The sequence below is a fragment of the Mobula birostris genome, chromosome 2, assembly GCF_030028105.1.
Source record: "Mobula birostris isolate sMobBir1 chromosome 2, sMobBir1.hap1, whole genome shotgun sequence".
Lineage (NCBI taxonomy): Eukaryota > Metazoa > Chordata > Chondrichthyes > Myliobatiformes > Myliobatidae > Mobula > Mobula birostris.
Window position 1 is genome coordinate 199,057,427 of NC_092371.1, and position 15,097 is coordinate 199,072,523.

At 39.0% G+C, this 15,097-nt stretch overlaps 1 protein-coding gene across 9 annotated transcripts in view; it reads left to right on the plus strand.

Moving 5' to 3' along the window:
• pla2g7 (phospholipase A2, group VII (platelet-activating factor acetylhydrolase, plasma)) overlaps nt 1–15,097 on the plus strand; it is a 75,773-nt gene that overhangs the window by 45,285 nt on the left and 15,391 nt on the right. For all 9 annotated transcript variants that reach the window (XM_072251292.1, XM_072251286.1, XM_072251288.1 and 6 more), the window contains 3 exons: nt 3,900–4,077; nt 9,788–9,901; nt 12,882–12,973. In XM_072251292.1, the coding sequence (XP_072107393.1) occupies nt 3,900–4,077; nt 9,788–9,901; nt 12,882–12,973 (384 nt within the window). The remainder of the gene's footprint in view (nt 1–3,899; nt 4,078–9,787; nt 9,902–12,881; nt 12,974–15,097) is intronic.

Sequence of the window (15,097 nt, forward strand, 5' to 3'; positions counted from 1 at the left end):
GATTCTAAGGGGAGTAAGGGGCGACCATGGCTGACAAGGGAAGTCAAGGACAGTATAAAAACAAAAGAGGAGAAGTATAACATAGCAAAGATGAACGGGAAGCCAGAGGATTAGGAAACTTTTAAAGAACAACAGAAAATAACTAAAAAGGTAATACAGGGAGAAAGAATGAGGTACGAAGGTAAGCTAGCCAAAAATATAAAGGAGGATAGTAAAAGCTTCTTTAGGTATGTGAAGACGAAAAAATTAGTTAAGACCAAAGTTGGGCCCTTGAAGACAGAAATAGGGGAAATTATTATGGGGAACAAGAAAATGGCAGATGAGTTGAACAGGTACTTTGGATCTGTCTTCACTAGGGAAGACACAAACAATCTCCCAGATGTAATAGTGGCCAGAAGACCTAGGGTAATGGAGTAACTGAAGGAAATTCACATTAGGCAGAAAACATTGACTTCTCTAAGTTCAAAGTACATTATTATCAAAATATGTATACAATATACAACCTTGAGTTTTGTCTCCTTACATGCAGCCACAAAACAATGAAATCTAATTGAACCCATTTTCAAGAAGTCTGTCAAACACCCAATATACAGAAAAAAAGATCATGCAAACAATAAAAATAAGCAAATAACATTCAGAACTGAAGTTCACAGAAGTGGGTCCATAGCCATGAAGCCAGTCATGAGGATCCAGGAGCCTAATATTTGTAGGCCACAGCCTCAGGTCGGTGCAGAAATGAGTAAACCTCACGGAGCAGCGGGCCATCCCTCGCCTCCAGCCTTAAAACATTTGCCTTTACAATCTGGCCCGGTGCTTAAATCAGCCAAACAGTGGGTCATTGCTCGCTCTGAAACCTTGGTCCTGCTGCTTCGATAACGCTCTCAGGCTCAAGACCTGCCACCTTGATTCAGCCCACACTCGGCCTTTCCAATTCAGCCCAGCGGTTAAATTGGTCACATCGTGGCTTGCTCCTTGCTCTTGAGCCAGATACCTGCCACCACGATTCTGCCCATACCAGATCTTTCCAATTTATCCCAGTGCTTAAATTGGTCACATATTGGCTTGTTCCTCACTCTTGGGCCTGGGCTCCAGCATCTCCACTCTGCTGCTTCAAATCACCTCCAAGTCTTCTCCAGCAGTCAGACATCACTAGTTCCTCACTCTCTGGCCCAGGCCCTACCGCCTCGATTCGGACTATACACACCATGCCACAACCATACTGTGCCATCAGGACTTTGGTTCACACCACAAATGGGTTAGTACGTACAGTCAGCTCTAAAACTCAGCTCCGAAAGGGAAGTTACAGACTATTGATTTGCAGTGATCGTTTTTGAGAGAAAGTGTGATTAATAAAGTAGTTAATAGTTGTTTTTGCTGCCTGCAAGTAGTCACTGTGCTCCACCGGTGCCACTTCAAGCCATAATTTACCACATTAAGAAGTCCATTCATTTCTTCCAACATAATTTAAAGTTTATTTAGATGACTATTTAAATTTAAAGAATAAATTTGGAATAGAAACATCTTAGACAGCATGTTCCTCATTTTAATGTATAAGCTGACACAGCCTGTAGCACCCTCTGCTGATTGAAACAAAAGGGCTGAAACAGACTAACCTTTCGACAACAATTCAGAAGAGAAAGGTCAATTCCTGACTTCCACATCCATTTCATTTCATTTATACACTTCAGTATAGAATTTGGGAGTGAATTGGAAATCAATTTGACAGTGTTCTAGTGCTGAACTCAGTCCTGAGTTCAAGAGCAGAGCTCAGTCGCCATCAGCTAAGTGGATGAATACACTTGGTATATGTCCCCCTTGTTTTATATCAGCCGAGACTGATATCAAACTAAGGGGCTGTAGCCCCATTTATTTGAAACTGAATGGAAAAAGTAAATGGTTTAATTATTTTAATAATAATCTTAACTTATTTAAATTAGTCAATTGTACTCTAAAATTTTAAAGGTTATTTAAATCCGGTAGTTGAGGGCTTCATGGTTACTGTAAAGCTTCATAGTGCAAACAACATGGGTTCATTTCATGACTAGGTGGACCAAGGCTTTCATCAATTGTACTGTGGTGATTCTGATAGGCCAATGGAAGAGAGTTTCAAATATAATTTTCTTGGCATGTATACACTGTACATGTGCCTCTGACAACAATAAACTTGAGAGAGTTGGCTGAGCCAATACAAGTTTAATTTTTCCTGACCTCAAGTCACTGGTAGTGATTTGAGGTCAGGAATACTTCAGTGGTGAAGTATTCAATATCTTTTTGTTAATTGCTTTAGAGTTTGGTGATTTAGAGTTGCTGTCCTTGCAGTGATGTTAACTCTCCATCAGAGGAAACGGTCTTTAATAAAAGATAAACAAGTGTCAAATATAATGGACCAGCTCTTGTTGTTCAGGCTTCACCTCTTGGAAACCTCACGCTCTTTCCCTGTGTGCCTCACTTATCCAGAAAAGAACCAGTCAGGTTGATTAGGTCCGAGTGAGGATGGGGTAGAGTTTTGTTTTCTGCCAAAACTGTCACGGAGTTTTAAGTTTATCAGACATTTTAAAACTGCTATAAATGAAGTGAATATTTTTCACATTAAGAAAAAGTAAAGGCACTGACATTATATTAAAAAATTAAGCTAAAGCTAATTAAAGCAGAAATCACCACCTCATTATATCACAATTTGCAGGCCTAGAATTGCCTTTAATTTCATTGGAGCCTCAGATCCTGTGCTGTATGTAACTGGCACAGGATCTACGATGCAGTTTCTCAATATAATGTAGGGTAGTCCAGCCCCAGCTGAATTTTCCCCTCATGGAGTCCAGCAGCAGAATGTGGTGACAGATCCAGATGGATCAGAATGAACATAAGAATAGAATGGCTTCAATTCAGATGGCTGTACACAGGTTCCCTTCACAGCAAGATTTGATTTGGCTTGTATTCATCAGATCTTTGTAAAAGCTTGCAACAAAATAGAAACTGATTTGTTCTGTGTATATTTGATATGTTTAAATTGATACTGAGAAGTTTAAACTTGTGCTGTATCCAGTGTTAGTAAATTAATATCTACAGCAAAAAGAATTATAAATGGGATGTTATGTTGAAGTTGTATAAGATGTTGGTGAGGCCTAATTTGGAGTATTGTGTGCAGTTTTAGTAACCTACTTACAGGAGAGATGTAAGCAAGGTTGAAAGAGGACAGAGAAAATTTACAAGGATGCTGCTAGGCGTGGAAGACCTGAGTTACAAGGAAAGATTGAATAAATTGGACTGTATTCTTTAGAACATAGAAGACTGAGAGGAGATTTGATAGAGGTATACAAAATTATGAATAACAAAATAAATGTTAGCAGGCTTTTTCCACTGTTGGGTGGGACTACAGCCAGAGGTCATGGGTTAAGAGTGAAAGGTGAACAGTTTAAGGGGAACATAAGGGGAAAGTTCTCCACTCAGAGGGTTGTGAGAGTGTGTAATGAGCTGCCAGCACAAGTGGTACATTCGAGCTGGATTTCAAAGTTTAAGAGAAGCATGGATAGCAGGAGTATGGAGGGCTACAGTCCTGATGCAGGTTGATGGAAGTAGGCAGTCTAAGTGGTTCCAGCATGGAATAGATGGGCCAAAGGGCCTGGTTTCGTACTGTACTTCTCAATGACTCATAATGAAGAATATATTTGGTTTTGTTTGTATATCGGTATTAAAAAAACAAGGATTTCAGTAAGATTGTGCACATTTGGCCATGTTATGACTGAGTGCATTACTTTCTTTAGGCAAAGAGCAGTTTGATTAAATAGTATTTCTGCTTTCAATGGAGCTATGAAGATGAAAGATCACCCAGAATATGAAAACATAAATCTTGTTTTTTTTGTGGAATTGCTGAAAGAACTATGATCAGTGTTCATTTTTAGGGATGGATCAGCATCAGCGACGTTCTTCTACGAAGAGAAAACAAAAACAGCCAGTGAAGTAGAACAGGATACCTCCTGCACAAGTTCAGCACCTACTTTGGATCATTTGGAGGAGAAGTGGCTTTACTATCAGCCGCACAAACCAGGAGAACAAGAATTCCCATTCCGAAATGTCCAGGTAAAGAAATATGAAAAATGCTTGGAATCAAATGGAATTTTTTGTTGTTAAGAAGAAATTAAAGAGTTCTAAGGCAAACAATTTAAAACTTCAATAAATAGGTTGACACCTTGTAGGGCGTTTAGTACTGCAACATGAAATGTGGCTTGTGGATTCAGACAGCTTTGTAAGTATTTCCATAATCACTTCAGGAAATTCTAACAGAATTATTATTTTAGTATGTAGAGTAATCAGCAGATTCACTGCATCATGAAGTGAAAGCGAAGTCATGGCTTTCACCAGTAGAGTATTAATAAAATATGAATGTTAATTGTTCATGCATGTTTTTAGTTGGAATATTCAACAGAAATCCAGAAAGGGCTGAAAAAGTATAGATACATCTTAACATTTTTCTCCCTAAATTTTTTTGAAGAATAAGAAATTTAAAAAATTGATCACGAAAACTTGACATATTCATTCTTTTCAAACCTCAGATGATATTTTGTGGTCTTAGTCTATTACCTTAACTTTTGCTTGGAGAAGAAGTGTGTTAAACATAAAATTTAAAATATTTAAAAACGGGTATTGGCCTATCTGTAATTTGCTATTTCCGCACAAGTTTCAATAGTTAAGGAAAGATTAGCTTTATTTGTCACATGTACATCGAAACAGTGAAATGTTGCCTTTGTGTCAAAGGCCAACACAGTCTGACGACTATGCTGGGGGCAGCCCCCAAGTGTCCCCACACTTCTGACCCTAACCCAAACATCTTTGGAATGTGGGAGGAACCCACAAGGTCATGGAGAGAACATACAAACTCCTTACAGACAGAGGTGAGAATTGAACCCCAAATGGTGATTGTTGGCATTGTAAAGCATTGTGCTAACGACCACATTACTGTGCCATTTCTTGTCTTTTGAATGATGCATATATATACTGGAGCTGTGCAGCACCGACCTAAATAAACTAAATAGTGCAGATGAAATATACAGTCATTTGAAGGATAGTCATTATGTCTGAGGAGGAACAGCTGTGTGAAGAAAAATCCTGTGAGTATTGAAGGCTCAACTTGTTTTACTTAAATATAATAATAAGGAACCAAAGAAAGCAGCTCAAAAGCTGGAGGCAAATCTCATTTGCTAATCGGCGACATTCCTCATAGGTAGATAATGCAGCTTACCTGGTGGAGAACCCACAAGATGTCACCTACTTTAGTATAGGTTAGATACCAGAATTGTTGCAGTAAGTTGCAAATTCTTATTTTACAACCCATAAATACAGGTCCCGTAATATTTGACACAGTTTCTGGCTATAACGTCGAGACTCATCCTAACATTTGGTCTTGCTGTGCTCAGTGGGAACTGGAGTAATCTTCTGCAACATAATCACTTCTGTATGAGTTTCAATTTTTTTCGTACAGAGGACATCTGATGATGTTTTAAGATATGTTACGACCATTATCCCTTGCCATATTTTCTCTCCCTTAAACTGAGATAGGAAATTTGCAAACCCCACCAATCTGATAAATGAAGAGAAAAATAAGATTGTTCTCACTGGTATGGAAGAAGCTGAGAGAAGACCTTTGAAAGATTTATAAAATTATGACGGACATGGGTAGAGTACATAGTCTTTAACCAAGATTAGGAAAACTGGAGACCACAGGTTTTAGGTGACAGAGGAAACACTTAAAGGAGATCCGAAGGGCAAGTTTTTCAGACATATATGGAACAATACTTCACACATAGATGGTGTTATTTAATTACAGCATTAAAAAAAACATTTAGACAGATGTGGGTATAGGAAAGGAATAGAGAGATATGGAGCAAATGCAGAAAAACAGGATTAGCATAGATGGGCATCTTGGTCAGCACGGACGCCAGATCTGTTTCAGTAGATTTAAATTGCAAAAAAGTAAAATTCATTATCAGGGTACATACATCTCACCACATACAACCCTGAGATTCTTTTTCCGACAGGCGTGCTTACCAACTGTAAACAGGATCAATGAACAACAAACTCCAAATGCAAATATAACTAAATAGCAATAAATAACAAATATGAAATAACAATGAAAAAGCATGAAATAACAAAGTAAAGACACCTTAAAGTGAGACAATGTGGGAACACCAGAAGTATAATGAGTGTAGTTATCCCTTTTGTTCAAGAGCCCGATGATTGAAGGGTGGTAATTGTTCTTGAACCTGGTGGTGCGAGTCCTAAGGCACCTGTACCTTCTACCTGATGGTAGCAGTGAGAAAAGACCATGGCCTGAGTGGTGAGGATCTTTGATGATGGATACTACTTTTTTACAAAGTTTCATGTAGATGTGCTCAATGGTTGATTTATTATCAAGGTATACAACTCTGAAATTCTTCTTCTCCAGATAGCCATGAAACCAAGAAAGAAAAGAGCAGCAGCACGATCATCAACCCCCAAATTCCCCCTCCCCCAGCCAAAAAAAAAACAGAAATGGAACTGGAACATCGACCCCCAAATCCCGTTCTCCCACACAAAAAAAAACAAAGAATATAAAGAACTGAGAAAAGTCCATAGACCAAGTCCATATCCATATTGATAACCAAAACGCATAAAAGCTGGTTACATTCTCCAGGCACAGCGGCAGGTTCTCTCCTCTCCAGCAGCTAAGCAATCCCACCAGCAGTCAGAGTCAGAATCAGAATCAGCTTTATTATTACTGGCGTGTGTCGTGAAATTTGTTAACTTAGCAGCAGCAGTTAAATGTAATACATAATAGAAGAAAAAATAAATCAATTACAGTATATGTATATTGAATAGATTAAAAAATCATGCAAAAACAGAAATAATATGTGTTAAAAAATTGAGGTAGTGTTCACAGGTTCAATGTCCATTTAGGAATCGGATGGTAGAGGGGAAGAAGCTGTCCCTGAATCACTGGGTGTATGCCTTCAGGCTTCTGTACCTCCTACCTGATGGTAACAATGAAAAAAAGGGCATGCCCTGGGTGCTGAGTGTCCTTAATAATGGACACTGCCTTTCCGAGACACCGCCCCTTGAAGATGCCCTGGGAACTTTGTAGGCTAGTGCCCAAGATGGAGCTGATTAAATTTACGAACCTCTGTAGCTTCTTTCAGTACTGTGCAGTAAACCCCACCCCCCCATACCAGACAGTGATGCATCCTGTCAGAATGCTCTCCACGGTACATCTATAGAAGTTTTTGAGTGTTTTTGTTCACATACTAAATCTCTTCAAACTCCTAATGAGGTATCATCGCTATCTTGCCTTCTTTATAAATGCATCAATATGTTGGGACCAGGTTAGATCATCAGAGATCTTGACACCCAGGAACTTGAAACAGCTCACTCTCTCTACTTCTGATCCCTCTGTGAGGATTAGTATGTGCTCCTTCATCTTACCCTTCCTGAAGTCCACAATCAGCTCTTTCATCTTACTAACATTGAGTGCCAGGTTGTTGCTACGACACCACTCCACTAGTTGGTATATCTTGCTCCTGTACACCCTCTTGTTACCACCTGAGATTCTACCAACAATGGTTATATCGTCAGCAAATTTAATGCTAGTATTTGAGCTTTGCCTAGCTACAGAGCCATGGGTATAGAGAGAGTAGAGCAGTGGGCTAAGCACACACCCCTGAGGTGCACCAGTATTGATCGTCAGCAAGGAGGAGATATTATCACCAATCCACACAGATTGTGGTCTTCCGGTTAGGAAGTCAAGATTCCAATTTCAGAGGGACGTACAGAGGCCCAGGTTCTGTAAGTTATCAATCAGGATTGTGGGAATGATGGTATTAAATGCTGAGCTATAGACAATAAACAGCATCCTGACGTAACTGACATAGGACAATCAAGAGGCAGACAGCCAGTACCCACCTTTCGCATTAGCCTCGTTGCTTTGATTGGCGAACAGTAGAAGCTTTAATTGGTGAACATTACCTCGCGCCCCATCCCGCGGTTTCCTCGTCACATGGCTCACACTCACTGCCTTTGCCTCCCAGAATCCGCTTGATGACTGCAGAGTGCTGGATCATCCAATGATCACAGGCTCCAACAATTCCATTCTCACATTCAAGACGAAAAACAGACACAGGCGACACAAAAGAAGTGAAATAAATAGGTTAATGGTCTGACCCGAAAGTGTTGACCATAGGAGCATTGTACACAGGTACCATCTTGGCCGGAAGAAGATTATACATCCCCAACTTTTATGAAACCAAAAATACTCAACAGTGGTATATTACACTTAGCACTCACAAATTTACAAGGTGCTTTGGGATATTATTTTCTAAGACCTGAAATTCATCTGTGACTGTTATAGTGATCTAATTAGACCCACCATTTTAAGGTACTGAGCAAGAAATATCGATGATGAGGATTTATTTACTTCCTTCTTTAACTCTCTAATGCTATTGGCTATTGTGTGTTTTGTCAAAAATTGACATTTGTTTGGTATCATCACGTCACTAATGAAAAATAGGATAACCTCTCAAGTCAAAACATATAGCTCTGCCCTTCATTAATTTTAACTCACTTTAACTCCATAGTTCCATTCAGTAAATGATAGCTTGAATTAGGTTAATCATTAACCATTGCGCCTTCTTGGGTTTTCCTGTTTCACTTGATAACTTTGTTTAATGGTGTGAGAGGATCCAGGAGTACCCCTATTAACTGTTTGGAGAGAGACATTTTATCATTGATGGTTTGTTTGGAAAGGAGAGAGAGACAGTTATTTACCACCGATATGTTGCTTTTGAAAAGAGAGAGAGAGACGAAGATCAACAGTTGGACTGTCACTTTAAGGTATTGGAAGTAACTTTGGATTTTTACTGAGTCTGGAGTTGGAGACAGCACCGAGCAGCTCGTAAGTTGCTATGGTGATCGAAGGCGGTGGACACTCGATGTTATGATCTTCAGCTGGTTATTGATGTTATTTCCAAGGACATGTTGCCTGCTTGTGTACTCCTTTACAGACAAAGGAGGGAGGGATTCTTCGAATGACAGGTGATGCTCAGCCTGGTGAAGTAAATGGGAGGTCAGATGATACAGACCTCAGGACACATGATCTGGACACTGAATGAGCATTGTTGTGCCTGCAGGAAAAGTGGGCTTTGGAGGATCAATCAGGTGGATTGATCCAAATTGCTATTCCAATGGTAAAGAAGGGGTTGACTGGTGGGGAGTTGTCTATGTGTCCACCCTCACCTGGGTGATAGCTCCACCACAGAAGACCGGTCCCCCTGGTTAAAGTCACAGTCGGTGACTTGTAAAGGATTTCGGAGGACGACGAGAAGATCGATGGCATCAGCTCACTTGAAAACTCGACTCATCTCTCCCTCTCTCTCTCTCTCTCTCTCTCTCTCTCCCCCTCCCTCTCCCTCTCGCTCTCTCTCTCCGTCACTACTCAACTCAATACCACGAACTGAACTGAACTTTACTCAACATCGTAAGACTGTATCTTTTTACCCCTAGACTTAAAGAAGCTTGGTTTTCTCATACATATATATATAATCCACACTTACTTTTATATATAATCATTGCTAACCTGTTTGATTTATTTACATTTATATTACTGTATTGCGTAGTTACTAATAAATATTATTAGTTTATAACAATACAAGACTCCAAAGTGTTTTCCACCTCTGCTGGTTCTTTATTCCCATCACGGGGTACGTGACAATGATCTGCAACAATTTAAAAATAGCTTTTCTCTTTATTTGTTTGTGATTTTCAGGTACAGCAGCGAGCAGAAGAATGTACCAGGGCCTTAAATCTGCTTACTGACATAAATAAGGGAAAATCTGTCCATAATGTATTTCCACTAGACTTTGATTTCACTAAAATGAAGGTATGGCCAGTTCATAGTATTGATAAATATAGCAAATATGTGTTGGAGTCCCACCAAACCACTTAAAGAATTTGAAGTCAGTTTTTTTAAAATAATGCAAATCATTGTGATGTAAAGTCTCATCTTGAATCATGTCTACACTTTAGAGAAAGAAACTGGTTGACCTTACCCAATCTGGTCTGTATGTAGTTCCAATGTCACTGTACATTAAAGTAGCAGAACTGCTCAGTTGCAGAAAGAATACATTTTTTTCTACAGTGTTCAAACAGCCCCACAAACTCATTATACTGATACTATATATCAGCACACAAACAGAACACTCAGCCCTGTAGGGCAGTTGATACTGCACAGATCCTCTGAGCATTCTATTACCTTGAAATTCCAGAGCACCCATTCTCATTCCACAAAATCCATCAGACAAATTATGCAAGTTAAATAATAAATTCCACTGTCAACTTGCCAATGACTGGAAAATTCTGAACACATGCAGACTTAAAACTACATTGCCTGTGTATTTTGAGCTGAAGGTTTTGAAATTTACTATTTAAATTCTTAACTTTTCAAAAGAACACTTCAGCGCAACTTCCCCTATCCCAGAAAGCTGTGAGTTCTAAAGAAGAATATCAAAATAAAATATTGATGCCAGAAGGCTAACAACAGAAAATACTTTTAATACTCAGTCGTGGAAGGAGAAACAGTTAATATTTCATTAGATGAAGGGTTACTAAACCTGAAGCATTGATTCTGTTTCTCTTTCCACAGATGCAGCCTGATCTCTGAATGTTTCTCGCATTTTCTGTTTTTATTTCATAATTCTGAAAATGGTTCATCAATCCCAGAGACTGGCTGAGCTGATGAATATTCCCAGCATTTTTGTTTAGTTAAATCACAAGAACGTAGTATTTGCTTCTCTTGGCATAAGAGACAGCAGCAGAATTTGTCCCATTCAGTCTGCTCTGCCATCTTCTGTCATTTTGCACTCAGCAGTATTTTTACAATTTTTATTGTTCATACAAAATAATACTTAAAATACCACACATTCAGACTAATAAAGAGATTACAAGTTGCAGAAAATAATAAACATTAGTGGGTCTTTTAGATGTTGGCGAGATGTAATGTGGGATCAGTGCCAGGGTTTAAACTTTAATGATTTGCATGAAAGTACCAAAGTTGTTGTTGAACTTGCTAAGGACATGAAGATATGTATTAGGTTATGAAGATAACAAAAAGACAATGGGATATTGACTAGCTGAGTGAGCAAAGGTCTGGCAAATGGAGTATTATGTGAGAAAATGTGAAAATGGCAGGAAAAATACTTAAAGTTTTATTTAGATAATGATAGATGAAGAACTTTTAGATGCAGAGGGATCTGGGTATCCTAGTACACAATTCTAATGTTGAAGGGCGTGGACAGAGTGGATGTAGCAAAGTTGTTTCCCATGATGGGGGAGTCTAGTACTAGAGGGCATGACTTAAGGATTGAAGGGCGCCCATTCAGAACAGAAATGTGAAGAAATTTTTTTAGCCAGAGGGTGGTGAATCTATGGAATTTGTTGCCGTGGGCGGCAGTGGAGGCCAAGTCATTGGGTGTATTTAAGACAGAGATTGATAGGTATCTGAGTAGCCAGGGCATCAAAGGTTATGGTGAGAAGGCGGGGGAGTGGGACCAAATGGGAGAATGGATCAGCTCATGATAAAATGGCGGAGCAGACTTGATGGGCCAAATAGCTGACCTGCTCCTTTGTCTTATGGTCTTATGGTCTTATTCTCAAAACTCCAGTATGCAATTACTGTAAGTAATGAGGAAAGCCAGAAAGGAGAGTTGTCAGTTATTGCTAGAGAAATTGAATACAAAAGTAAGGAGGTTATGATTCGAATACATAGTGCATTTGTGAGACCACATCTTTGGATAACTTTGTATTTCCAGCATCTATGGAATCTCTTGTGTTTATGATGCGTTATTTTAATATTTTTAAGACAGAGTTGTATAGCAAGATGACAGGCTACCGTTAGTAGGCAGGAATGCAGTTAGGGTGGTTAGATCAGCCTTAAAGGTTTGAGAAAAGGTAGATTTTCACCATTCAAAATTGATTGTATGATTTCAGTACACATGTTCTCTGTACCACATCTATCCAGATATATTTTCCTGGACAGCCAAATTTAGATTCTTTCATGCCTCATTTTTCAACAGTCTAATTGTACAGTGTTGATGAATATTCACTTTTTCCCATTCAGTTGGGAATTTATTTTGAATCAACTTGCTGATTCCTGCCTTCACTTCCCTCTTGGCTGCTGCTACTCCTTTTGCACTAGAATATCTCATGATCGTTCTCTTGCCCAATAACATTGTTTCTACCATCTCCACCTCTCCCTGTGATCTGCAGAAAAACTCCACTGTCACATTTTTAGATTTGCTAAACAGGAGAAACATTAAGAACCAGCAGTATGCTATAAAATGTTGAATTATACTTTTAGTTAAAATGCACACTTTATATTCTCAGGTTCATATGAATAGACCTTTCAATTCATATTCACATGGACTAGTAATAATTTTGAAATTATCTGTCCAGAGCTTAGTAAAATATGATCTAAGAAAGAGCAAGATAAAGTCTAAGCATGGTACTTTTTGTTCAAGCACATTGGTGGGTTGGGTAAAAGAAGATCTCTGAGCTGCAGAGATTAGTCAGGTTCTATAGTTGCCCTCTTCTAGGCTTCTAAGATACCAGAAAGATAGATTAATTCAACACTTTAAACAATGTGAATCAGTAGTAGGAGTTGGCTCATGTTCTGTAAAAAAAAAAAGTTCCCTTTAACTACCCTCACCTATGAAACAGTTGAGAAATTAGATTAAATTGCATGTATTGACCATAGATTATAAATATACATATTCAAAATAAGGTCAACTCAAAAAAATTATTGGTTATTTCAAAGAAAAATGTAAAAATCATTCTGCTTTAACATTGTACTATTTTTTTTGTAGGATTGCCTTGATCTGTGTAAGGTAGCTATAATGGGCCACTCATTTGGTGGTGCTACAGTTGTTGAATCACTTAGCAAGGAGCTTCGATTTGGGTAAGTCTCATTGAATTGGAGACAGTATAAAGTGAAAGTTATTAGTAGAAATGTGCAAAAAAGTCAGCACAGATCTTCATGTTAATATGGCTATGGCTGTGTTTTATAAAATTTATAGAAATTAAAGTGCCCAATGCTTAACCTGTAATTTTCTTATTCATTTTATAGAATTTTTTTGTTTAGTAAATGAGAATGCATCAGTAACCTGATATAAACAAGAATGCTCTAATTATGCCTATGATTGATGCATTCATTTAAAAACATGGCAGCACCTCTACTATCTTAAAAATTTGTGAAGATTCGCTATGTCATCTAAAACTTTGACAGATTTTAACATGTGTGTTGGAGAATATACTGACTAGTTGCACCATGGCCAGGAATGAAACACCAATGCCCTTGAACAGACCCTACAAAAAGCTGTGGACACAGCCCTGTCCATCACAGGTAAAGCCTTCCCCACCATTGAGCACATCTACAAGGACAGCTATTGCAGAAAATCAACATCCATCATCAAGGACCACACCCCCTCTCCACCTAGGCCATGCTCTCTTTTCATTGTTGACATCAGGAAGGAGGTACTGGAGCCGCAGGAACCACACCCCCTGGCTTAGGAACAGCTATTATTCCTCAACCATCAGGAACTAGAAGGGATAGTTTCACTCAGCCAATACTAAACTGTTTCCACAACCTATGGACTCACTTAAAGGACTCTTCATCTCATGTTCTTGATAATTATGGCTTACTTATTTATTATTATTATTTTGTTTGTTTTCTTTTTGTATTTGCAGATAGTTGCTTTTCGTACCTTGGTTGTTTGTCCATCTTGTGTGTTTTTTTTCTTGACTATACTGTTTTATTGCATTTACTTTGAAAGCATGCCAGAGAATGAATCTCAGGGTGTATGTGGTGACATAAGGACATAAGAAATAGGAGTAGGAGTAGGCCGTCTGGCCCGTTGAGCCTGCCCTGCTATTCAATGAGATCATGGCTGATCTGACCATGGACTCATCTCCACCTTTTCTCCATAACCCTTAATTCCCCTACTATGCAAAAATCTATCCAACCTTGTCTTGAATATATTTACTGAGGTAGCCTCAACTGCTTCATTGAGCAGAGAATTCCACAGATTCACCATTCTTTGGGAAAAGCAGTTCCGCCTCATCTCCGTCCTAAATTTACTCCCCCAAATCTTGAGGCTATGTCCCCTAGTTCTAGTCTCACCTACCAGTGGGAACAACTTTCCTGCTTATCTATCCCTTTCATAATTTTATATGTTTCTATAAGATCTCCTCTCATTCTTCTGAATTGCGGTGAATACTGTTCCAGGCAACTCAATTTCTCATCATAGTCTAACCCCTTCATCCCTGGATTCGACCTAGTGAACCTCCTCTGTAACACCTTCAAAGCCAATATATTCTTTCTCAAGTAAGGAGACCAGAACTGCATGCAGTACTCCAAATGCAGCCTCACCAGTACCCAGTACAGTTGTAGCGTAACCTCCCTGATCTTAAATTCAATCTCTTCTCGCAATGAAGGCCATCATTCTATTTGCCTGCTAGCCTGATAGCCTGCTGCACCTGCAAACTAACCTTTTGTGATTCATGCACGAGCACTCCCAAGTCCTTCTGCACAGCATCATGCTGCAATATTTTACTATTTAAATAATAATCTGATCTTCCATTTTTCCTTCCAAAGTGGATGATCTCGCATTTACCAACATTGTACTCCACCTGTCAGACCCTTGTCCACTCACTTAACCTATCTATAATATCTCTGCAAACCCTCCATATCCTCCACACAATTTGTATTTCCACTCAATTTAGTGTCATCAGCATCTTAGATATATTATACTCAGTCCCCTCTTCCAGATCGTTAATGTATATTGCGAACAGTAGTGGGCCCAGCACAGACCCCTGCGGCACAATGTTCACCAGTGATTGCCAACCAGAGAAACATCCATGTATCCCAACTCTCTGCTTTCTATTGGCGAAACAATCCTTTATCTATGCTAATACATCACCCCCAACTCTATGCATCCTTACTTTATGGATAAGTCTTTTATCGAACACCTTATCAAACACCCTCTGGGAATCCAAGTAAACAACGTCCAACAGTTCCCCTCTA